The 27206-nt window shown below is 32.3% G+C and overlaps 2 protein-coding genes across 3 annotated transcripts in view; one reads left to right on the top strand and one right to left on the bottom strand.

Moving 5' to 3' along the window:
* The first annotated feature begins 3479 nt into the window (after window positions 1-3479).
* LOC133204713 (neuronal acetylcholine receptor subunit alpha-6-like) lies at window positions 3480-4904 on the top strand. Its single transcript, XM_061340454.1, has one exon. The coding sequence runs from the start codon at window positions 3480-3482 to the stop codon at window positions 4902-4904; it is 1425 nt and encodes a 474-aa protein (XP_061196438.1).
* Window positions 4905-7527: 2623 nt separating this feature from the next.
* Window positions 7528-27206, bottom strand: part of LOC133206052 (unconventional myosin-XVIIIa-like) — a 58894-nt gene continuing 39215 nt past the window's right edge. For both annotated transcript variants that reach the window (XM_061341958.1, XM_061341959.1), the window contains 16 exons: window positions 24426-24540; window positions 23965-24092; window positions 18002-18156; window positions 17025-17148; window positions 15179-15280; window positions 14315-14416; window positions 13043-13153; window positions 12422-12545; window positions 11802-11929; window positions 11455-11568; window positions 11061-11261; window positions 10441-10578; window positions 9908-10093; window positions 9496-9632; window positions 9016-9173; window positions 7528-8601 (listed from right to left, as the gene is read on the bottom strand). In XM_061341958.1, the coding sequence (XP_061197942.1) occupies window positions 8588-8601; window positions 9016-9173; window positions 9496-9632; window positions 9908-10093; window positions 10441-10578; window positions 11061-11261; window positions 11455-11568; window positions 11802-11929; window positions 12422-12545; window positions 13043-13153; window positions 14315-14416; window positions 15179-15280; window positions 17025-17148; window positions 18002-18156; window positions 23965-24092; window positions 24426-24540 (2037 nt within the window). In that variant the 3' untranslated portion in view covers window positions 7528-8587. The remainder of the gene's footprint in view (window positions 8602-9015; window positions 9174-9495; window positions 9633-9907; window positions 10094-10440; window positions 10579-11060; window positions 11262-11454; window positions 11569-11801; window positions 11930-12421; window positions 12546-13042; window positions 13154-14314; window positions 14417-15178; window positions 15281-17024; window positions 17149-18001; window positions 18157-23964; window positions 24093-24425; window positions 24541-27206) is intronic.

The following is a 27206-nucleotide window of genomic DNA, read 5'->3' as shown; positions in this document are numbered from 1 at the left end:
CGTTCATGACAAAAAAAAATAAAATAAATAAATAATAATAATAAAATGATATAAAATAAATATTTTCCTTCATACTCTGAAGGAGAATCTGTAATTAATTTATTATATACCGCAGAAATCCTATTTTACAAAGGTGACCTGTTGCAAACAAGAAGTAGTCATTATAGATGTCCGGTGTATGGTACTTATTTACTCAAGAACTTTTAATGTTGTCTTTGTTTTAATATAGGTTAAAAGATGAACCTTTGACCAAATTTGCAGAGTTCATGTTCATTATGAATGATGACAATACCTTAATTGATATACTGGTAGTTCAAATTTATATTCCAAACTAACAATGACTAAAGTAGAAGTGTGACAAAATATCAATGAAGACCCTGAACAATAAGGAAATGTATATCACGTGACTCTAAGTAGTGCTTAAAAAGCAATTAAGGCAAGCCCCAAAATTCACTTCCTATTTACTTTTCAAGTTATCACATTGTCTGCAAACTCCCCAATTCAGTACAAGTGTCATCATGGTATTACATAAGGATATAAAAATTATTCTTTTATGTTCCCCGCTTTCGCGAAAGCGAGGGGACGTTTTAAATCCCATTCGTCTGTCAGTCTAGCTGTCCGTATGTCAGTCTATCTGTCACAAAACCTTTAACTTTGGTCATAACTTTTGAATGAGAAGAGATGGGACTTTCATATTTCACATTAGCTGTGACAAGACCTTTCCAAATATACTATGATTTTTGACCCCGTTACCTTGACCTTGAAGTTTGACCTACTTTTCAAAAATTTTAACATTACTTTAAATTGGTCATAACTACTGAATGAAAAAGATAGAGCTTTTATGTTATACATGTATATTACCTGTGATAAGACCTTTCCAAATATACTACAATTTTGACCACATGTCCTTGACCTTGAATTTTGACCTACTTCTCAAATTATTTATCTTTGCTTATAAATTTTGATTGAGAATAGATAGGGCTTTCATATTTGAGATGTGCATTACCAGTGACTAGATGTTTCCGAACATTTATGATTTTTGACCCCTTGACCTTCATGTTTGACCTAAATTTCAAAAATTATAACTTTGGTGATTACTTTGGAATGACAGGCCGTTCATATTTGACACATGCATTACCTGTGTCTAAATGTTTCCAAAGGTGCTATGATATTTGACTCCGTGACCTTGACCTTCAAGTTTGACCTTATTTTCAAACATTTCATCAGTGCACTAATTTGAAGGAGCGAAGATATGGCATTCATATTTGACAAGTGCATTGTCTGTAACAAGCATTTCCAAATGTACTATGATTTTTAATCCCATAACCCTGACCTTGAAGTTTGACCTAATTTTGAAATTTTAATATTACTAATAATTTTTGATTGAGAGAAGATATGGCATTTACATTTGACATGTGCATTACCTGTTTCAAGACCTTTTTGATTGTATACTCAGGTTTTGGATATTTTTTTTCACTTATGTGTATTTCTTGTGACAGGACCTTTCGGATTGTATTATGATGGTTGACCTCATGAACTTGATCTTGAAGTTGGATGTAGTTTTGAGGAGCTATAATCTTTGTCAAAAATGTTATTAATTCAATAATTTATGTATTTTTTATATAATGCACAGGACACACAAACAAGACAGTTACAATATTCCATAAATAATGGCATCCCATCCTCTAAGACACCGAAAGCGGGGGACCACAAATCTTTGAATTTGCTTTTGTGTTGTTTTCTACCGAAACCCATTTAAGACCTATCAAAAAATATTTTTGAATTCAATATAACGAATTTTCAAATTTGTTTAAATGAATTTAATTCGTTGTATCAATTTTTGAATTCGTTATAACTTTGTTATAACAAATTTGTCGAATTCATAAATATTTTACTATAGGCCCTTAATGTAGTTAGATTAAACGAATTCGTTATTAATAATAAATGTCAGCATTCTTTTAACGAATTTAATTCGTCATAACAAAGTTTGGAATTCCTTTAAACGAATTTAATCTTTTATAACAAATTTTGAAATTCGTTGTACCGAATTGGTTTAACAAATTTAATTCGTTATAACGAATTCAACAAAGAACTGCGAACGATAGTATTGTTATGTCGCCTACCTCCAAGTCAATTTTCAAAGGTTAACATATTTGAATGATTTTCATATTTATGAAATTATATTAATATTTATGATATATGAATATTTATGATATTATATGAATTTTCACTTAACATAACTATTTGGAAAACAAAGATAGATAACAATAGGAATTTTGGAAAACTTTTTTTAAACTATAGAAATCAACGAAAAACGGATAAAAAAAATCCATTACACATTTTTATGATAACATTTTCACTGGTAAATAAAGGCATTATTGTTGTAGGGTGTGAACCTCATCAGTTGTAAGAACTTGAGCTGTAACCCTTTAATTGTATGGTATTAATAAAATATGTTAAAAAAACATTACTGAGGTTTGACAGAGCTGAGCAACAGATGTTAAGAATTAATTGTATTTGTCTTATTAACTTAATTTAGTGACTTTCTTGGCAATTTAACTACAGGTAGATTAAATATTGAGTAATTATAAGATCAAGCAGATTAAAGCAAACATGGCAGCTCATAAATATAAGTAAAACTGAAAATGTTATTATCAGAAAGTCTTATAGTATTTTTTATAACATCTGTGATAATATTTATGTACAAAAAGAGTAATTTCAGCACTAAAATGTATGTTTTCTCTCTGATAACTTCTCTGACTTGCTTTGACCATACACGATTGATATGACTGAAATCAATCTAAAAAAAAAAAGAATGTCAATTTTCAATTGTATGTTCCCTTTGTTTAGGTTGTGACGTCGTAAATTGAAGGAAGCACAGGTTAATCTTTAGAAACAAGATATTGGAATCAGCTTTCAAAACTATGACCAAATTTAGTGTTAGCGGAATTTCCATCGACAAGCTGAGTAATACAATGTAATCATGAAATTATTTACCCTCAAAATCTTGATTCTTTCGATAAAGTTATAATTAGTTTTTTCAAATGAAAATCTGCGACACATAACCATTCTCATTGCATTTCACAAATAGAAGGATAATTGGAGCAACATTATCCTTTTTTTGATGTCACGATTAATTGTCTAATAGAACAGCGTCCATCATAAAACAGCTGTACAATGGGTAGAAATGTTTTAAAAATTGAGTGATATTTTAATCCGTCTTTTGATGGATTGTTCATTGTTTATTTGACCAATGACGCTCCCTGGCCATTGGTCAAACAAAAATACAAACAAATTGGGAATGACAAAAGGCATAAAATTAAAGGACTGTGGGTAAATATGACGTCATTAGATGTAATCCATTGTTATATCTGGGCAAAGAGTTTCACGCCTTGCTGTTTTACCGGAGTTTTATTATTGGGTAAAAAATTCAAGGCGATGGATGGTTTCCTCTGAACAGTGAATTGTACGTATATAAAATGTGGGAAAGTAAGCAGATTTTACTTTTCTTTCTTGCCATTGCAGCGGTTTTGATCGGATTGTGCCCATGTCGAGGGAAATCTAGCACGAATTTGGATTTATACAGTCATCTTTTGAACCCATCTAGATATAACCCTGCCATTATACCTGGATGTAAGGGTAATGAAAAGATAACTGTTCAGATTGGAATGGCGTTAAGAGATATTGTAGAAATTAATGAAAAACAACAGTTGATCCGCCTGAAAGTATGGGTTCGTTTGACATGGAAAGACTGCATGCTTCAATGGGATCCGCTACAGTTTCAGAATCAGACCGAGTTAGTTGTTCCCTATCAAAAAATTTGGATCCCGGATATAACCCTGTATGAAGGAGTCAGTGATGAAGGGAATATGCCCGATATGGACGATTACAGAGGGAGCATAAGTCACACTGGGGATGTGACGTATAATTTCCCAAGTATTGTGACAATTGTTTGCCAATTCAATGTGGCGTACTTTCCTTTTGACCATCAACTGTGCAGCATGAAGTTCGGCTCTTGGATGTATACAGGAAAAAACATCGATTTAGAAAGAATGAAAAATGAAGTGGATATTTCTAGTTTCCGCAACCATAATGAATGGGACATTGTTGACACAGTCGCAGTTAGACACAATATTTACTACGGATGCTGCCCTGACCCGTATCCTGATATCACATTTCATATTCATATAAGAAGAAAACCATTATTTTATGTGATAACCATCATTTTTCCTTGTTTTCTGATAAATGTGTTGACTTTCATGGGATTTGTACTTCCGCCATTTGCTCCAGAGAAGATATCTTTACAGATAACCGTTCTTCTATCCACAACAGTGTTTCTCTTACTTGTCCAGGACAAATTCCCCTCGGCCTCGGAAAACTTCCCCCTTCTTGCCTTGTACTTTGCAATATGCATGGTACTCGTGTGCATTTCGTGCGTGCTGTCCAGTATAGTTTTGCACGTGTATAATAGATCTCCCGAAGAATACCCAATTTCTCCTTTCGCTCGCTCAATCTTTTTTGACAAATTTCGAAAAATCATGTGTGTGAAATCCGATATGGTTCTAAATGATGATAAGCTTGTTCAGATAAAAGGCATTCATTGCTTAGAAACGGGACAGTCCCTACCCAGGGAAAAATGCGTTGAGATACATAAAGGGAGGAAATCGTATAAGGGGGCAAAACTCTCCTCTAATAAATGCGGAATTCCAGAATATCCCCCCGAAATTAAAAATAAATCTCACAATGACCACGATAAGTGTCACATAAACAATGAGTGGGAACTCTTTGCTTATGTTTTAGATCGATTCTTTCTGTTGATTTATCTGTGTCTGGCTTTGGCCAACAGTACTGTTTTCGTCTCAGTTATGATGAACTATGATGGAAAAGACATTCCAATGGATTGATATGTGTTATTAAACCAGAACCAGAAGGATTTTTTCACATCACATTTGACGAAGAAAGATAACTCTACATGTCTAATGAGAATGATATATTGCTTATCAAGCTGGGTAATTTTCTAATCAATATTTTTAAAATAAGAAATAGTGAATTATATAATGTTAAAAAGAACCAAATAAATGCAAAAGAGTAATAATATTAGATTATTAATACTCTAGTACAAATATACATGTTACAAATCTTTGTACGTTTGCTAATTATATATATATATATATATATATATATATATATATATATATATATATATATATATATATATATATATATATATATATATATTAAAGCATTTATTATTGGTAATCCCCATCTGCTATAATCATCATCATCTTCTTTAGTTAGTTTCTTTTCTTTTCTTTTAATATCGACATGTTGCTACTATCAATTTTGAATTTCTTCTTGTGTATATAATTCTTTACTTGTATGCCCTTAGGGGCCCCAAAGTGGGATCAATAAATCTTATCTTATCTGTACTTTTTGTTCAGAATCCATTCAAAATGATCTCCATTCAATTATAAGCTTGCAAAGCTCATATTTTTAATTTCATAGAGAAAATTCTTAAACAATGCAGTTGTGAAAAGTGTTACTTCTTACCGAACCTCTCGGATTTCTTTTCAGTGTGAAAACCAATTACAATATCATTCAATATTAAAAAATATTAATAATAATAATAATAATAATAATAAAACATTTCTGTTGTTTTTTTTTCATATCCTTCATTAGATAGAAGTTGCGGGACACGAAATTATAACAATCCGTCGTAGACTGAATTCTATCAGAAATCATGTTTTACATGGGAGCGACCCTTTGCTATCTTAAATGGAATTCATTGATATAATTTTTTTTTTACATAATGTAGCATAAAAAAAATTAATTCAAGCGAAAAGTATATCATGAACTTTTTTTATAGATAAATCATTGTTGAAAATATCTTCGAATGATATGTTTATAATCAAAGTATCAACCCCCCTCCCCGCAATTTAACAATTTATAGATAGCAAAATAAAACTCAGGTGGTATTGATTCTAATTTTTAACTGTATAAAACACTGTTTATTTACTCTGTCACTATTTCCCTTATTGTATAACCATCTGAGTAATGTCATGTTCATATTTTTAAATTTTACCTGTATGTATTACAATTCAAAAATTAGACCAAGACACTGCATGTCCACATGGCTCTTTCCACCTATTTGTGAAGACATCCCGTGGCGATGGAACTGGAAATTTTGTCACAATTTTCTTAACAATTCTGAACTTTACCTTGGCAAGTGTCATACAGCTCCGACCACTTGAAAAGGTTACATTGTAACGTCATCGCATATTACAGTTTGTCAACAAATTTACATTGTAGCAATTATGGATACATCTTTTTATTTAAAAAGAAAAATGGAAATCGGCTTTTACCTGAAAATCGGATTGAGAGTTGTATAATTTGATTTTAGAAACATATTTGAGTTTTGCGCTCTTCCACACAAGATATCCCGCTTTTATTGCTCAAGTCCTAGTTAAAAAAGGTCTAGACCATGGTTAAAACATGCAGTTTGTCTGAATCAATCCGAAACAAATTGTTAAATCCTATATCTTGGAGAATATTTACAGGTCGTTGTTAGCTGCAAATGTAAATCCAGTGGATTTGAAAAATTGACAATGGGTAAGCAAATGCGGTCTGGTTTTCTAAGGATAAGGTCTAGTTTAGGATAAACTTGACATAATCTTAAAAAATTGTGAATATTAGAATATTCAGAGTAAAACTATCCAATGAAATGAGAACGGAATAGACAAATCAAATAAGGTAATTTATTGTTAATTGATTCGCGGAAAGCCATGTCCAAACTTAACCGAAAAGCACTAGATCTACATACATTTGAAAAAAAAAAACAGCCAAAGTTTTCACCATAAACCAAGCAAAAGAAAGCCCTGTGGAGGTCCTGTAGAAAAATACACTTTCAATCTGAATGCCTCCAATTCTCTCTTGCCTAAATATCTGAGATGAACTTCAATAGGAAAACAGATTTTTTTTTCTCTAGTTAAGTTTGAATTTGAGCATAAATTCTCACAGAAATTCTTTTTTCAGTACAAAATGTGATTTTGTCTAGTAATAATATTGCCATGTTCCCAACTAAAGAAATAAGACTTTACTGGCATTTTACTTTCCCAATGGCAAGAATCTATTTTGACCTTGCACTAGTTTGGCAAGTAAGCCATTTTACATGTACTTCTCTCAATTATAATGAAATTATCAGTATATTAATCAGCATATAACTTTTTAATTTTGAGGAAAAATCATTTTTCCAAAAAAGACAATTTTCCAAGATGGTTATTTCTCTGTGTGTGTATATTTTGGTGGTGGTGGTGGTGGTGGGGGGGGGGGGGGGGGGGGGGTTGAGGCTTACTGCAACAATTTCAATTGCAGGATCAATTTTGAAATTATTATTATTAAACAGTGCTAAAATACACGAATATTTTATGAATTATAAAATTTCTAAACTGTCAAACAGTGACATAACACCTTCATTACAAAAATGAATTTTGAATCTACTAGGCATAAGAAGTAACAAGAAAGCAAAAAAATATTTCACATTATTTAATATCTAAATGCATTAATGAAATAATTAACAAAATATGAATAATGAAAGCTGGAGAAAAATAATTCCCCAGGGATTAGAACATGGTGAAAGATGATGGAGAAATCCATTGTTCCCAAAGGTTAGCATGCCAGCACAATACAGCCATTTAAACATCACTTTCATATTCATTAATAAACTATAAATTCTTACAACCAACATTCCCTAAACACAGCTTCCATAAGTTTGCTCACATTCATATATATTAAAATTACACTTTAACAAAGTGTTATTTGAAAGTTTTCTTTTCTTTCTCTCTCAAGAATGTTGCCATTTTGTAAAAAAAAAAAAAAAAAAAATAATAACATGTACTACAACCACTCTAGCTATTGAATTAATTGGATATTAAATTCCTCATTAAAGTAGATCCAGGATCACTCTTCACTTAGATAATGTTTGACAAGGGAGATCACAAAACACAGAGTTTAGATTTGTTTCAATGCGACATATATGTATAAATATGTACACAAGTTGACTAATATCACAGTTAGAAATCTTTGACGGAAGTATGATACTGCAAGTATAAATGTTTACACTACATTACATTGATGAATAAGGAATACAGAAACTCTATGATATGCTGGATTAAAAAATAATATAAGTAATATTTTGACTGGAAAAAAATTAAATTATCCATATACATTTAGTCCATATGTAATTGTAAACCTACCCATGAACTCAACAAATTAGTTAAGCTTAAAAATCTGTATATATTAAAATTTAACAGCAGCAATTTAACCTAAAAACTTGGAAGAAAAAAAGCACTTCTAATGGCTACAATGTGTAATTATTCTGGTCATGTTCACTTATTTCTATGCTATCCGAGGATTTCTTAACACTTGTTCCTGCAGCCAGAATCCCCATGGTGATAATGTTTGGAGCACTACCATCTTTCTGTATGATTATAAGCACCAGGAGAGTTTTTGATTTCTTGGAGGTATATTTGTTTATCCCATGCTGGGAAGTGTTGCACATTGCCCATAGAATCTAAGCCTTGCTGTTGTGTCAGTCATAGCCCGCTGAATAAAAAAGAAAATTAAAAGAAATTACTAATTATGAAAATATTAGCAAAGTTTTTTTTACCACAGTAAACAAAGCTAATAATCAATGTTTCCATTAAAAATTTGTTTAATTTCAAAATTAACTTATAGTAAAAGTCTATTCATATTCAAATATGGAATAAAGTTGAAGGTGCATTATCCCCCTGTTGACTAAAATAGAATTTTGCTTAGTGTTCTACAAAAGAAGTCCAATTTGTAACTAAAATTTTCAGCAAACCTTGCAGGACAATATTTGACAGAACTGGCCTTTTTACTTAACAATTTCATTAAGAAAATAATAGTCACGTATTTCAGTCAGAGTTATCTCTCTTTTCAGAGGGTCCATGAACCTTAAGGGCAATAATAAGTAATTTAATTTTTTTGATGACTCACATGCTCCATTGATTTGTATTGGTCTAGGACTGTGACTGCCCTGAGTACTGCTAGAGGAGAGGGTACGCGGAGAACGGGAGTGGGAATTTGTGTTATTGTACAGGGAAGAATTCCGATGGCCGAGGTAGTCATCGTCATCGTCTAGATCTGACTCGTCACTAAAGAAGAAAGCATATTACATTTGAAATAAGGTACACTGAAAACATGCTTGTATGATCAACACAAAACTTCATTGTCCTTAATTATAATTTATATGCTAATAAACTGGTACTGTAAATATAGAAATACCAAATAGAACCTACTCATATGAATTATTTCCATGACGCCAACATATTTTTTAAAGGATGACAATATGACGGAACCAATAAACATAGAATGTCATCTTCTTAGGAAAGCATTTATATATTTGCATCTCTTTCCTTAAAGAGTGAAATTACTTAAGGATTTCTTTTTTTTTTTCTCAATTCCTTATGTTCCTACCTATTTAACATTAATTCATCATCACTAAGCATGTCCTCCTCGAGGGCTGCCTGTAAATCTGAGATGCGTTTGAAGGCCAACTTCAGGTCTGCATGCTTCTGTTCAAAATCTCCCTCTAAATCAAGCACCTTGCTCTCCTGTAAAGGGCAAAATATTTTAAATCCACATGTAGATAATAAGTTCATTTTGATTCACTGCCCCTTATATGTGTGATATGGATAAATAATGCTTATCATACATGTACATATAAACTGAATAATTTTATATATAACATTAATTTATAATTTTCAAGAGTTATCTCCCCTAAATTACTTAATATTCAGTACAGATACAATAATTTTCTTTATTTTCCAGATAAATTCATCTCAAATATAGATGATTTATAAAAAGATGAACAGAATCCAGAACTGACCAGTTCCTTGTTTTTCTGAGCCACCTCCATCTCTTTTTTCTGGGCATCGGAGAAATCCTCCCGGAGGTCCCTCAGCTGTCTCTGAACCCTCTTTACATTCTCCTCTGTCTGGGTCTTTTGGGTCATTAGTCCTTCCTTCTCCTCCACTAACTTGTCTACCTGCTCTTTTGTTCTACTTAATTGTACCTAAAAGTATAATGAGAAGGTTACTTTCTACAACTGCTGATCAGGACTTTTCATATTTCAAAAAAATTATATTTTAAAGAAGTTTGAAAGAGGAGGATTTAATAAATGAATTCTTTTCTTAGAAATACACACAAAAACAGTGGAATGGAACTATTTTGCTCTTGCTTTAATCTTGAATATATATGTAGGTTAACCATAGATACAAATACAATACTGAGCTACAATTTCAACTTTCAAGCAGCAAAATGGATAAGAACATATTTAAAAGATGGAGCAATCCCTTTATTATTACAACTAGTATTAGTTGTATCATGAGCAATACATAAAAAACTCGGCACTGGACTGACCTCTAATCTATGTTTCTGAGCAATTTCTAAATCTAATTTGTTTTCTAAATCTTTGATTTTGCTCTCCAGCCTTGCTACAGTTGATTTGTCTACTGAGTTATCTTCAAATCCCTGTACTTTAAGATGTAAATCAGCAATCTGCAAAAAAGCACAAAAAGTTAAAAAAAAAAACAAACAAACAAACAAACACATAAATTCAAAACCTAATGATTCTTTATTCAAAGTATTTCAGTATTTTGCAGATTCTCTGTAATTTACTAAGGCTGGGAATTTATTCTCAATATATTTGACTACAGTAAAACAATACATTTCGTAATTCTGCAAACAATAATTATCATAATTCTGTACTGCTCTAATTTAAAATATGACTATGTTATGCACATAACCAGGCCATAAACTGAGAACAGACTAAAGTAAAAATCTCAAATTAATATAACTTCTGAAATAATTTTTATAATCAAATTAAAATTTTCATCTGGTGTTTGTATTTGAATAAAATACAAACCTGCAATTTTTTTAAAACAAATATGTGAAATAAAAATCAAGATATTCAATTTCAATATTTTGACTTCAGTCTGTTTCTCAGTTTTTGGTCTTGGTGCCAGTTATTTTTTGTTTACCTCCTGCTTTAATCTCTCCCTGTCTGATGTTAATTCCTCTATCTGTTGTAATTGTTGTGAGATCACGTTCTGGTCCAGTGTGGCTTGCTGTACCACCGCCTTATATTTCCTCATCACGTCATTGTAGTCTTCCTCATTCTCATCTAACTGACTCTGAAGCTCCGTCTTCTCTCTCAGCAAAGCCATCGCCTTGTTTTCTGACTGCAGTAGGAAATAAAAATCAAAATTAATGGGAGTGATGGTATTCCGAAACATATCAGAAAAAACATAAAGCATTACTTCAACAATCATGAAAGAAACTCCTTTAAAAATTTTCTTTACTTGACAGGATACATTATTCCAATGTGCATTTGACCTATGACCTAAAATTTGTCCTTGAAGTATTTCACATTACCTCTGTTTTGGCCCTGAAGATGTCATCCAGCTGTTGCTGAAGGTCCTGGATTTCTAATTCCATGGTTTTCTTGGCTTTAGTGGCAGCAGCAGCAGTGTATTCAGAATCATCCAGCTACATAAATACATATATATTTTTTTCAAAAATCTCATGCCTAAGAACATTGAACATGCTATAATTTTATTTACATCTGCCAGGTTGTGCAAGATTACCACATAAATCAAGTGTATGGTATTAAATGTTACCCTACCCCTTAAAGTTCTGATCCACTTTCACTTTTAACTCCTAAGAGCTCTGATCTGATCATTACCCTATTCCTGAGTGACCTTATATGTGTTTTTTTTTACCTTATTCCTGAGAGCTTTGATCTGTGCTTTAGTTGCCTCAGTTCCCTGGTTCTTTTGTATCACAATCTCAGCATCTCTTAACAGAGCCCTGGTCCTGATCAGATCTCTCTTTAATCTCTTTTCTCCTTCTATTAACAAGACAGAATTAAACTCTCTTAATTGATGCAAAGGGTACATTTATCAAGTTTGTATCCATGCACATATATGAACTTTTGTTCATACACATCTATGACAAATCATGCACATAAAAATCTCATCAATTTTCATCCATTAAAACAAATCTCTTTCATCTCTATCTTGCCCTTCTTGACTTACCCTTGTTTATAAACCCTGCTTTAGAACTAAGCTCCTGGATATCTTGTCCTTTCTGACTTACCCTTGTTTACAGATCCTGCTTTAGAACTAAGCTCCTGGATTTCTTGTCCTTTTTGACTTACCCTTGATTACAGACCCTGCTTTAGAACTAAGCTCCTGGATTTCTTGTCCTTTTTGACTTACCCTTGTTTACAGACCCTGCTTTAGAACTAAGCTCCTGGATTTCTTGTCCTTTTTGGCTTACCCTTGTTTACAGACCCTGCTTTAGAACTAAGCTCCTGGATTTCTTGTCCTTTTTGACTTACCCTTGTTTATAGACCCTGCTTTAGAACTAAGCTCCTGGATCTGTCTTTCCAAGTCTCTCTTTTCTTGTTGTAGTTTTTTCTTATCATCATATTCTTCTTCTAACTGACTTTCTAAATTCTTTAGCTACAAAATCAACAATGTCTATGACTGTGCAACTGCAATAAAAATACATGTATTCCCAATAAACAATAATTATATACACATACATGTATATGTAGAAAACTTTTTCTGATAATTAGAGAATCTGTGTATGCCAAAGTTAGCTATCCTTATGTCTTAATTCTTCAAGTGAAGGGAAAAAAAAAACAAGTGAAGAATCTACAAGAAGATTTCAGTTGTGTTATTATACTGTAATCTCTGGACATTACTGTATACAGGGAATTTTTTGCCTCTGTTTATTTTCACCTTCTGCCCTACACACAAGTGGGCAAATTTAAGATGGGGCAAATTGACAGAAGACAGTATAATTTCTTAAACAAAACTCTGACTGGGCAAAATTAAAACAGGGCAAAATTGTCTGCAAGTATGAAAAGGTGAAAAGGAACGAAAAATGACCCTGTATACAGTATATCTAGAGTGTACTTATTAAGTATAATGATAGTAAAATCTGCATGTTTTACCTTTTTCTGCATGGCATATCTCATTTCCTCTATCTCCTCTTCCTTCTCCTCCAGTTCTTTGTTGTGCTGCTGTTTAGATCTCTCCAGGTTCATCTCTAAGCGAATCTTGGTCTGAAATGAAAATTACAATTTACAAATCATACTATGAAATTTGAAGTGTTGGAATCCAACTACCTATATCTAAATTAGTGATGAATTGAAACCAGTTGTGAATGGCATCATCACTTGAATTCATAGTATGAGTGAGCAGAAAACGTAGAAATATGGTGAAAAGCAAGGACCAAGAAACAACTTAGGCTTGCGCAAATCTGTGTAAGTGTTGTAATGTTAATGGAACATATGCTTTTTTGGACTATATCACCTGAGTGCTGTTAATCAAAAAATATCAATTTCAAATTATACATGGAGTTGATATATATGATTGATACCTAACCTAAAGTGTATGTCCATTTAAAGAATTAGATCCCTTACCTGTTCTAGCTATTATATCATTACATGACAAACAGATCCCTTACGTTTTTCTGCTATCATTACCTTACTGACAGATCCCTTACCTGTTCTGCTGTTATAACATTACTTGACAGACAGATCTCTTACATGTTCCTGCTATCATTACAGACAGATCCCTTGACTCAACCAGCTATCATTACATTGCAAACAGATCCTTTAACTGTTCCTGCTGTCATTACATTACAGACAGATCCCTTACCTGTCCCTGCTGTTATTACATTACAGACAGATTCCTTACCTGTTGTTACATTACAGACAGATTCCTTACCTGTTCTAGCTGTTATTACATTACAGACAGATCCCTTACCTGTTCATTCTGTCATTACATTACAAACAGATCCCTCATCTGTTCTAGCTTTCATTATATTACAGACAGATCCCTTACCTGTTCTAGCTTTCATTACATTACATTACATACAGATCCCTTATCTGTTCTAGCTGTCATTACATTACAGACAGACCCCTTACCTGTTCTAGCTGTTACAGTAAAACTCCTTCAGTACAAACACAGACATAGCGAATTCACGGATATAGCGAATTTTTCTTAGATCCCCAGCTATATAAATTTAACAAATTTCTTATACGGATATAATGAATTACGGATATAGCGAAGTAATTTCACAGGTCCCAGTGACTTCGTTATAACCGAGTTTTACTGTATTACATTACAGACAGACCCCTTACCTGTTCTAGCTGTTATTACATTACAGACAGATCCCTCACCTGTTCCTGCTGTCATTACATTACAAACAGATCCCTTACCTGTTCTAGTTGCTGTATCTGTCCGGCCTGGTCATCTAACTCCTCCTCCTGGTCCTTGATCTTTGACTCAAGCTCATGTTTGGCTTTCTTCAGAGCCATGACCTGAAATACACATACAAAGGGTCAATTTCTCTACAGACATCTACATGTATGTGTTTCAACACAGAAAAAAATGGGATGCTAAAATTAAAAAATACACATCAACATATATGGGGATCATCTGCATCAGCAATAATACCATTTGAATTATAAGTAATTGCATTAATACATCCTTGAAAACTTTACAAATAAAGTGTTTATAAATCTAGAAACCATCAAGTCCACTTAGTTTATTATTTACAACATAAAGATTTCAGGCTTTTTAAACATGAACATATGTATATAAAATATACCACAGCATATACATCAGTTTTAAAAGAAAGGGGCAGATTTTAAGTAAAAAGAAATATAAAGTGATATGAAATCAAAAGACAAAATATTTATGCATAAGTGCTCAACCATTATTGGCTTCAAGTACTTTTAAACTGGTCTGAACTTCAGAGCACTGCTGAACACCATTTAATGATAAGTAAATATCTTTAAGAGGATCAAGCAATACTTACATTTTGGCTACATTTTTTTTAATTGATGTTAAAAGCGAAATAAAATTTCAGTCAGAATTAATGAAATGACTTTTATTGACAACTTATTCTGAATTCAATATTTTAAGATTAGAGGCCTTCATGATGGGCTCAAATAATTAGGAACTGAGCAATCAGGTTTTTTACCCAATAATCATTTCAAACCTGATCTCCATGCAAACATCATATTTTCAATTATAACTTAGATGACCGTAACTTGACCTTTAACCTTGTGAGTACTTACTTCTTGGTCGGACCCTTTAGTTCCTGTCAGGGTTAAGTCCATCAGTTCTCGGTTAAGACGATCTACTTTCTCCGATTTCTCCTCGTATTCCACTTTCATTCTCTGTAAACACAAATTAAAAGTGGCTTCAAACTCTCTACAGAAACACAGCCAAGTAGACCATGACATAGAAAGAAACAAATTGTCAGTGTGAGCTCTTTGTCCAAATGTCTCTATGGCCAATTGATTTTTTTGGGGTGTTACTATGAAACAGGAGGCTTCAGTTGACACAAATCATCAACTTCCTGTCAAAATGACTCTTATTAAGTTCTAAGCTCACTTAGTTCCTCTCCAATAAGAAATCAAGTCTTAATATTCTCAACCGTTATGTCCCAAAGTGTGTAGAACTTCTTTACAGATCAAATATATACATGTATGTTCAAGGTCTTTGTTTGCATACCTTAACCTAAGAGAAGATTAAACAATCTACGTAACACCACGTACAAGATCATTTTTTAGCTATGATAAAGCACACAACAAAACATCAAACAGAAGGAGTCCTACTATTTTGGTTTAAAACCATAAAGGATAAACCATTGAATTCAAACACTCTGAATACATTTCCCAATCTATTAATGGATAATCGTAAAAAGATAAACCCAGACAAGAAATTACTACCCAGCCAGATTAATATTTAAATCTCACCTTTATGGACCGAGTCATAATAATAATAATAGCTAAACCCGACAGTCAATGTATGCTTAATCTTTAAAGTCATATAGCTTAGTACATGAATCACCTGTATTTCCTTACTTAGATTGCTTTTAGATGTTTCTTAATTGAAATAATTTTTTTTTAAAAATCTGTTCAGCTATTTACTTACATTACTGCATGCGGCTTTAATCTGATGAACAAGACTGCAGGCCCTACGTAACATTTCCTTGAACTTTACATACAAGAAAATGTTCCCAATTGTATTAATGCCATTTATGGTGCAATGTTCTGCCAAACCTAATCTTATTAATCTGGCATTGGATAATCAAAATTAATAAGCCTTATATGGTCACTCTTTATGAGTGTAATATAGTGTAAAGTACTCATAATGCACCCTGTGTATTGTTATCTATTTAGAAATACTCTGCTGGAGTTTAATAATTCAGTGCTTCAGCAGCTAAGGCCCTGTTGATTCTACACTGGTATGATTTTGACTGACCAACCTAATGGCGGTGTCCCTATCTTACCTGTTATTCTGCTTCAGTTTTACTGTAGCTGAGCAGAACAATCCTAATCTAATTCAGACCCTTCTGCTGTTTCAAGTTTTATACATACATAACTATTTTAAAATAAACACTGTTTATTTTGATATTTTAGCCTATCTGTAAGTCCTATACCTGGCATAATTTTAGGACAACAGAATAATCCAACTTTATATCACTCATATGTCCTGGTTCTGCAAAAAATGTATTGGAACTAAACAACCTAATTCTACCAATAACTACTTGGTCTAGCTCTAGTGTTATTTTGATAATTACCTGTAGGTCTTGTCTACTGTTATTTCAGTCTGATAATTACCAGTAACACTTGCTCTTGTGTTATTCTAGTATATGCTCTAGTTTTGTTTTAGTCTGATAATTACCTGTAAGTCCTGCTCTAGTGATCTTTCAGTCTGATAATCACCAGTAGCACTTGTTCTAGTGCTATTTTAGCATAATTACCTGTAGGTCCTGCTCTAGTATTATTCTAGTATAATTACCTGTAGGTCCTGCTCTAGTATTATTCTAGTATAATTACCTGTAGGTCCTGCTCTAGTATTATTCTAGTATAATTACCTGTAGGTCCTACTCTAGTATTATTCTAGTATAATTACCTGTAGGTCCTGCTCTAGTGTAATTTTAGTGGAAGCTAGTTGATCTCTCTCCCTCTGCAGTTTCTCTCGTAAATTTTTCTCGTCTCGGACCTCTTCCTGAATCTTGCTCAGCTCTGCATCAAATCTGTGATAAAGATGGCAGTTAATCAATAATTTGGCCCAATCTTACAGGTGAAAATCACACACTGAGGGACATGTAATACTTAGTGTTAAATGAATTCTTTTATTCTTGTTTAGGAATTCGTATTTCATTATGATTGCTACACTTTTTACGGTTTGGCAAGGAGATAATGCTTGTATCAACAAAACTTATATGGCCAACCATAGGAAATTTAAAGGTTCATATGATTATTAACTTGCTAGCTGAATATAACCACTATGCTAGTTATTTCAATTACCTAGATGTAGATAAAAATTCTTTTTTTTTAATTGGATTCCCAAAGACTTTTCTGAATACTGGTAGTTTATGATATAATCCAATTGAGCAACTGTCTTCCATGAGAGAAATTTTTTTCCCTCAACAATTTTGGATTGTTAGTTCCCTTTAATTACTTTTACATAGTTCAAATCAACTAAATACTAAGACTTGAAACACAATTTAAAAAGTCTTAAATATACCATAGGCATACATTTTTTCACATGGGATTAATTAACACTATATGTAAGCAGTCAAAAATTTTCCATGAAAATTTGTCACATCATAATGAAAGTGCAGTTAACACATACAATGGCAATCCGAGAAATTTGCATAATTTTATACCCTCAAATTGAAGAGAAATTGTGAAAAAGCAGAATTATGACCCAGTGGAAGAAAGTACGTTTATCGTTTACAAGAAGCTGAAATGGGACAATATGTGTCAATCCATAAGATGCTTCTCCCAACTCAAAAATAATCAAAAAATATCCAGATAGGTAGAAACATAACTAGCTAATTTAAATGGTAAAATTCACAATTAGAGGACATAGAAGCCACTCACTTCCTCTGTTTACGTTCCAGGTCATTGTTACGTGACATTTGTTCCTCTAAGTGGAGTTTTGTGTCCTGCATTTCAGCCACCAGACGCTGGGCCTTTTTCTTCGCGGCAGACAACTGTCTCCTCTGGTCCTCCGCATCCTCAATAGCCTCATGAAGCTGAAATTTAATGGAAAATAAATTTTTAATTGTATATCTCAATACAGTCATTAAAAAAAGAAAAAGAAATGCAAAATACATATCAATTCTTCCTATTTAAACAATATATATACTACAATATTTGCTCAAATCAACAAGATATCCAATTACATGGTATCCAAGTTTGACTGTAACATTTTTAGCCCCCCTCCTTTTACCTGTCTCAAAGTTGATTTTGAATTCATGACCAGAGGAAAAGTGAAAGGAAGATGAGAAATGCATCAAGACTGGTATATATAAATTCTGACTCATTTTAACTGCCAGCTACCAAAACTGACAAAAACGGAGGGATGTGATATTTTATGAAGTGGATTCAGCATTAATCAATTTGAAAAGGATGCCAAGAGGTTTTCCACGTGCATCGAGAACATTCTGCTTATAAACCTCCCATCTGTGAAGCCTATAACAAAGGATGCTTAATAACTAATTCTTCATCAAGTCTTAGACATAAGGACCCATCCAATTTAACACAAGTCTTCATCAGCCATTGATTATAAACAATTTTTATTAGATTAACTTTGTAGAAATCAATAGAGCGGGATATGGCAGGATAACCGTTGTTTACAATAGTGTTTATATTTATAATAGTTCTATCTACCAGGGCTAATTCACATCTGGTTCATCTTCTGCCAGGTTTCTTTCCTTTATAAAAATGCTTTACTTTTTTTGTGAGATCAGTCTTAAGGTGTACAAAACATGCATACTACTTTCATCAATGATGCTTTGCATCTGTTGGTGCAGATTTGCAATATCCTTTATTTGAAGCAAATGCCTATAATAATGCATAGATCAACAGAATTTCAATGCTTAAGTCCACATTTTTTAGCAATTAACTAAACTTTATATCTCTATCAAATGTCACTAAAAATCTTATCTAATAAAATGGTGAGAGTCATTAAAATACAAAAAATTCATCTCTGCATAAAAGTGAGGACTCTTTTGATGTATATCGGCTTAAACAGGCACTTGTACAACATCTGATTGTTATGGTTCTCAGCCTTTTGAACCTGATTCCTAGTGAAGCATTGCTTCAAAGCAGTTAATTGATTAGCCTGAGCAGTGACAGTAATTGTGGAGGAATGAATGAACAGAAGCACAGAATAGGTCTCGACCCCTGCTCCGACCCAGAGAGAAAAATGCAGAACAGATTGAATAACTTGCACTCCTGTCTGCTAGGAAATAAAGTGCAAAAAAGATACTGTAGACGTATGCATTACATTTGGTTGTGTATTCTTTTTAGCGCCTTTGGCGTAAAGCAAGTACTTCTGCTAATTCATTTACAATGCTAATTTAAATGTCTTACAATATACACATTTATAAGAATTAACATTAAAAAAAAATGTGTTAAATAAAATCTTTGCTAATTAACTTGTTCAGAAATCAATTTCCGCCAAGAATCATACACACTAAATATAAAACATTTACTATAAACATTTTTCATTTTTTTTATCAAAATGTTTTATTGTGTTATACAACACACATTCATACTGAAGTTAATATTTCTAAGTAGAAGTTTTCAAAATATATATTATTCAAACATTTTCTTTTAAAAAATTCAATTTAATACAATATATTTTAATTACCCGTAAGCAAGATTTGCTAAAATCTACATGATCTAAGCTTCCAGATATTTTTCGTTTTTCTCAATGTAAATAAAACTTATCAAAATACTTTAATAAAAATCACAAAAAGAAATTTTCATAATAGCTAGTTCACTTCAGTTAAAAGGCTATAAAAAGCCTGGGTTTTACATTCATGTACACAAATCGTGCTAATTATAGACTCAATCCAAAAGTACTATAACTCCATACATAATCCATCTACTTAAAAAGACTTAATTGTAGTCTGTCCGAAACACCATGCCAAGTACAGAGATTTCTTGTCTATAATGAAAACCCCATAAAAATCAGCTTTCTACTCAAAAATAATGTACATAAATAAAGGTAAATTGATAATAAATTGGAATCATTCAACTGGCTAGGTGAGAATTTTATGTGTGGGAAAAGAAAAAAAGAAAGCCAAATGTCTATTTCTGAAAACTCCAACATCTAGCAATCAAATGTCAGATCCTTCTAAAACAATCCACTATCACAAAAAAAAACTTTGAAATCTTCATAAGAATTTCCTTAATGAGAATATTGCATATAGTGAACAGAAAATATGAATTTGAATGCATGCTTACTCATTAATTTGCATTTTTACCTTTTTTCGGGAATGATTTATATCCATTGATAATGCAGCTATTAATGCACATTTATCTCAATAGTAATTAAATGATGTCAGAATTACATCCTAATTACGTTCAATTTATTAGTAAACAAATAGATAAGGACATCCTTAATACTTATAATCATGACTTGAGTCATCTTCGAGATTTACCACTGCCAATCATTCAATATGCTTTTTAATTGAATTTTTTTCTGAATTTCAACCAAAAAAAATCACAATTATATATATATATTAAAAATAAAACACTATACCTCTTTGGCTTTACTATGTTTAACCTCGTCCTTCATTTTCGCTAGCTAACACAATACTATCACTTGAGATCACAAGCACTTGGTAAAATATTTGCAAAATAGAAATCCCCTCGGAAACTCACGACAATTGTTAACACTAGAGAGCTTTCTCTCATCAATGGCCACACTTGCTGAAACTCCCGTAGAGCCACAGTCAAGAGGAGATAATCCTGTGTTATATACTCCAAGACAATGTTAGATAAAGACTAGCTTTAAGCCTGACACAGGTATAGCAGATATATGAATTTGTAGGTATAGTTTAAAAAAAAAATCACAGTTTCTCTATTGGGGCCCACCCATGGGGTAAAGGATGACACCTGAATGACTTAATTGATGGTAAACAATTTCCAGTAGTTAAATTCTTAATGCCCAAAGGGACTTTATACCTGCAGTACTTGTTTCAATACCCCCCTCCCCTCCCCCCCCCCCCCCCCCAAAAAAAAGAGAATTAAAATTTTTGTTTTAAAGTTGCATAGAGCCAACATTCAGTAGTCTAACTATTACAGAAACACTGGGCCTTGTTTTGCAATATTTCTTTACCTGTTAACAAAGACACCTTTGTAAATTCTTATGTTTTTATGCTATGATGTAATCAATGAATAATCAGTTTAAAAGTCATAGACATTTAAAGTTTACACCACTCAAGTACACTTATAAACCTTTCCATGAACTAGGTTTAACAAGTTATGGGAATAGTTGGAAATCTAAGGAAAAAAATCCCTCTCAAGGCCTCTTTTAGGGTCCAAATTAAGTAACAGGTAATTTGTTAAAATGGTGTAATGTGCACATTCACCCAGCCCTGGGGTCAAGTTTTGACATTCTAATTCCTGGACAAACAACAAAAGTGCATAATTACACAGCTATGTGTCCATATTTATTCTATTAGACATAATGTCAACTAAATATATAAGCTTTTTGAACTTTCCAGATGCATGATAGAATAAATTTCTGTTCCATCCAAGTAAATGTACATGAAATCTGGTCTGCATGAATTTCAGTAACAGCACGGGTTTCCAATTACCATGGAGTTAATTAAGCAAACTTCCCATACCTAATTAATAAGCTAGGTCTGTTTCTTGTTTAAGAATATTGATTGTGATTAATTTTGCAGAAAGTACCGACAGGTTTATGCCAAAGTTCATGCTTATAAAATTTGTGGCGCTTCTTTTTCTTTTTTACTACCATCAAGTTTATTTTATCCTATATTTAAAAAGATATCAAATCACAGTTATGAAACAAAAAGTCATTAATGTCAGATTTGATGGATTTGTGCAAAAAGCTATAATTCTTGAACAACTATTAAGTTTTTCTGTTCCTGTGTTCTTGTGCATGCTTTCCATGTCAAGGAAAGAAGGTCTTGACCTAAACCCAGACAGAGTGCATGTTGACAACTTGACATAAATCCCCTCATAATCAAAACTTCATAATGATCATATGTCGCCCTCAAAAACATTTCTTTTCTTTCTTTTTTTTTTAAATGATTATATTATATTTCATGTAGTTGTTAAGAGGAAAACTAAATTGTAACTGAGTATTGCACAGAGAAAAAAAATTATTAATTCATAAATTTTTAAAATTCTGCCCAATTTCATCCCTGTCCCTTCCAGCCAACATTCCTGAAACTTACATCATGAAATTTACACCTCATAATCAATGTGTATCATTGATCAAAATTTGAATCATGCATAAATAATCACTCAGTGTACCGTACCCTCTTTAGTATACAGGTAAACACATTAATGGGACTTTTTGAAAAATATATCCATACATCACTTCTCTCAAGGTCTATCCTAATGGTTTAGAACTCTATACAATGTTCTATCAAGCTTTAAGGTAGCACATAATTGAATGTGTAGTATATAATACCCTATTATTAAGGCAAGCATCCATTTTTAAGATTAATGAGGCAGTTCAAACTTTCAAAAAAAATTCTTCATCTATGGAATTACTATTCAGTATTCAATTTTTTTATGTTTATCTACAACATGAATATAGCTAAAGTATTTTTTGACTCAGATTTCTTCTTCAAATTGATAATTCTTTATATGAAAATCAAATATGGGGCTTTTTTTGCTGAAGGTGCAGTATCTTTTCCTTTAAAGAATAAGCTACAAAACAACTCCTTTTTGGCCTTTAAACAAGGATTACTTTAAAATTGTGAAATGTGTCCTGTCCAATTATAAAACAAGAACAAATTGATTGGCAAGTCTATGTCAATAGATCTCCATGAAATGAAGCAGATTTTTTCACGTATGAAGTCGCCATTTGACTTATTTTCACATTTAAAAAAAAAACAAAACAAGCCATTCACTCACGTGATTTAGACTACGAAAAGTATAAGTTCATGTGTCAAGCAACATCAAACCTGCCTAATGTATGATATGATGTATGTCATTATTAATATCTTTTTTGTTTGATGCATTATACTGTTAAAAGGGAATTTTCTGCCCCTTTTGCCTTTGTCACAAGTGGGTGAATTCAAAATGGGGTGAAATCAAAGAAGACAGAATTATCTCTTGAACAAAACTGTGTCTGCAAGAATTTAAAATGGACCAAAATTGTTTACAAGTGTTAAAGGGTGAAATTGAAAAGAGGCAAAAATAACCTTGTATACAGTATACTTTTGAAAATCTGAAAATTCTTCTCAATTGAAAAACTGTGAAAAATCTTGTTAACTTTTAAAGATTTTGCCACAAGATATTTTGTTTGTTTAACCTCTTCACAATAAATCAGTAATGCTCTTCAATTATCTTGAAATATGGGACAAAATCAAGGCTAACTTTATCTATCCCTTCAAAACAGAATAATGCAACCAGGCCCTAAATGAATTTCCCTAGCAGTAAATGTGTTGGTATTACAATGATCAAAGTAGCTCTGCATTGATAAAAGTGGTTAATAAATCTTTTTTAGTCTACTACGCTATCTTGGGTAACTTAGAAAACTTGAACTATTCAGAACATTTCAGACTGTCATTTCTTTGCTTTTTACTTTGTATAAAATTGTCACTGCATGTACCAATCCCCCCCCCCCCTTTTAGATTGATTCTATTCTGTTCTACAGATTAAGGTACTTTCATTTGGAGGTGTCTATCACAAAAAAACTTTGTCGTCACAAACAAAGCAGTATGGTTTAATGGTTTGAATGGCGCGAAATTTAACTCTCAGCGTACTTCAAAACAAAGCTACATACACATACACACAAAAATTGCTAACAGTATATAAAAGACCAGTCATTTAACAATTCAGCCTACCTTTCTCTCTACATTTTTCTTTAGCGATTGTTCTTTCTCTAGCTCCTCCTCATGATTTTTTTCCATACGTTTTCGTGTCACTGTGGATTCCCTCAGTAGCTTCTCAAACCTCTCCTTGTAAATGGAGTCTGTAAAATCAGATTTTCATTAAATGACTTCATATTGGTAGATCATTGTGCCAAAATTTACTATAAACTTTTCTACTCTGTTGCTCTCACAGTCAAACGTCATTATCTCAAACTCAATAGGACTAAGATAAAACTTCGAGATATCCGAGGATTCGAGACATCCAGGGTAAAACACTTAAAACAATAAGCAGTTGGGACTTACAAATCACTTCGACATACATCCATGGTATTCGAGATAATGTGTTCAAGATACCAAAGTTCAACTGCATTTGTATTTTTATTGGTGTCCTAAGCTAAGAAGAATCAAATACACAGATCTATTAACCTCCTTACCATCTCCAAAATCGTCCTCCAGCTCCCCCTCCATTGCCTGAGCTTGCCATAGGTGCATCTGAGTCACCTCCATTTCTATCTTCTCTGCATGTCTCTTCAAAACTGTATACTTTGACTGTAGAAAATTGAAAAATGTGTCAATTACACACTGTTCTAGCATAACTGACTTATTTAACTTATCTCAAAATAAATTTTTCTAATTGATAGCAATGAGACTAAATCAAGGACATATATAGGGCCAAAATAAAATTATTGTTTGTTTGGAATTGCCTCCCGACTCATTGAAATGACCCCTCCTGGAAAAATTTTATTGACCAAAAATAAGAAGATTTTTTTTTTTATTCAATCAATTCTTGGCCTGTTATCACTTGCGCCACCCAATCACTTAAAATAAGTGTCGGATCTAAGTAAAACTGGGTTCCTTGTTGATTCAGAGTTACCCTTTACAAAAAGGCAGAAAATAATGTGTTTACTGCTTGTTGAGATTTTTATCATAAATTTTTAATTTAAATTTAATTTTGAAAAAAAAAAATAATTTCCCTCCCTCCCTCCTGGGTCTGAAACCTCCCAGGCTGCAATTCCAAACAAACAATTTTTTAAGGATGGCCTAGTAAAACAGTGCATAAATGTATCAGGGGCATCACCAAATGATCATGTTCGATTTATCATCTATACTCTCAACTTTGGGTTAAAGAAACTTAAATGATAACAGAATCATGAAATAATCCAGCAATGTCTCTAGTAACAACTAACAAATGTGTATTCCTACAATAAGATGTGTGAACCATTTTGTTAACAGAATTAATAAATGTCTTATCAGAGACATAAATGACATTTTTAATGTGATATCTACATGTATGTGTCTGATTAAAGATAGGAAGAAAAACTATATACATTAATCAGGTCGAGGAAATTTATTTTCTGTGACGTCAGAATAAATTAACATGCTAAATGAGGCACCCAACGTGACTTGCAAACCGACCAATAAGCTAAATGAGTTGCATTATGGGTTACTACAAAAAATACTACACGTACGTTTCGAAAAGGCCAGTTTTTGAAATCGCTCTCGGAAAGACGATGCATTTTTCCAAGCATTTCACACACTTAATATAATATGTACATCATTTTCTACTAGTTCCATGCTCACATTTACATACAAATGTTTTACAACGGTAAAATTATGGATTTCTCCACTCCATTGTATAAGTCCGTTAGTTGACAAAAGCCTGGCAGTTTTTCCCATGCTGTATTATCAATCAGTATGAATTTCACGTGACTATTCCCTGGTCCAAAACAAATCGACTCTGAGGTGTACTCACGTATTGTCATTGTTTACTATGTAAACAACTTCGATATATATGCTACTCAGTACACATTCTATGATCAATGTACATGAAAATTAAAATGCCATGCAGCAATACACTTCTGTTTTTTATAACTGCATTAACTTTTAATTTCTAGTAAATAGGGATGGGTATCACCAAAAATTTCGTATCGTAATATATCACAATTTTTTCCCAAAATATAGCGATAAAATCGGGATATTTTTACACGGAATTTTTACTTCATTTTCAGATGAATTCCCATAATTTTTCTTACAAATACACTGCAAAAATATAACTTTACTTTTTTCCATGTTTATTTATATAATATAAAGCATGTCTGGATGCCATAGTTTAACTTTTGTTCAACATTTTTTTTATATTTTCTGTAATTTCTATTTAATAGTTCGAACAAATAAACATGATAAATAAGTAATTTCCTATATTAATAATTATGTTCCAAATACCGATTTTTAGTCTCCGTATCACAATACGTATCACGCAATAAAAAATTATGATATACCGGTATACCGATAAAATCGCCCATCCCTACTAGTAAATAAATAACAAAGTAACAACGAATAACACCAATACCATGGCAAATTTACGAATATCAAGTTATAAAAACTAGGTTCTTATTTACTTGTAAAGACTTTGTGAGCGGTATTTCAACGTACTATTTAACACAGAAACTTGATTTGTTAATGTGAGCATGGAAAATCTTAATTAGTACCTACTCTTCGTGTTTTTCACAAAAACATTAAAAATAATTATTAGTTGACTTTCCCGCAGTCATTTGAAATCATGTCCTAAATTTGCCTGACCCACTTGCTTGTAGTAAAATATAAACATGTAGTAGACCATCATGCTTTTCGGCTCATTCAGTCGATTGGACGATTGCTTGCTGTAAGCTCTCTGTGCACAATGACAACAATATCCAAATATGGTAGAATCCTTAACCTGTTAATTACTTGTGTATTTTTAATGAATAGGACATGGTTTTCTGAGATATTTTTACATAAATACAAAATTTGCAGTAAACTGTGTGAATTTAAAACATTTTTAAACTAAACAAAAAAAAATTTGTGTCTTTTTAATTTCACTTTGAAATCAGGGTAATTTTGTGTAGGAGTTTCACAAGTAGAGAGGGTCATTTGTATTGCAAATGTAACCTGAATTCCCTCTGTCTACTGTAAACCAACTTTTATTCATTACATCTTTTAATCCCAATTCGTTTCTTTGAAATCCATCCGTGACTTCTAATATTTCACAACTGAGGAAATATTTTACATAAATACACAAGTGAATCATTGGTTCACTGCGATAAATATTCACAAGTAAAAGATGGCCGTGAAACTCGTGGAATATTACTCGCATGCAAATAAAAGTTACCAAAACTTACGACCAAAGTGTTAAATTGTGGACAGACACACAGACAGATTATAATGCCAAGCAATTC

This window comes from Saccostrea echinata, unplaced genomic scaffold (genome assembly GCF_033153115.1).
Source record: "Saccostrea echinata isolate AGI-Se365-2 ecotype Australia unplaced genomic scaffold, CSIRO_AGI_Sech_v1 ptg000054l, whole genome shotgun sequence".
Classification (NCBI taxonomy): domain Eukaryota; kingdom Metazoa; phylum Mollusca; class Bivalvia; order Ostreida; family Ostreidae; genus Saccostrea; species Saccostrea echinata.
The sequence above is the reverse complement of the archived record's forward strand: the minus strand, read 5'-3'. Positions and strand labels throughout refer to the sequence as shown.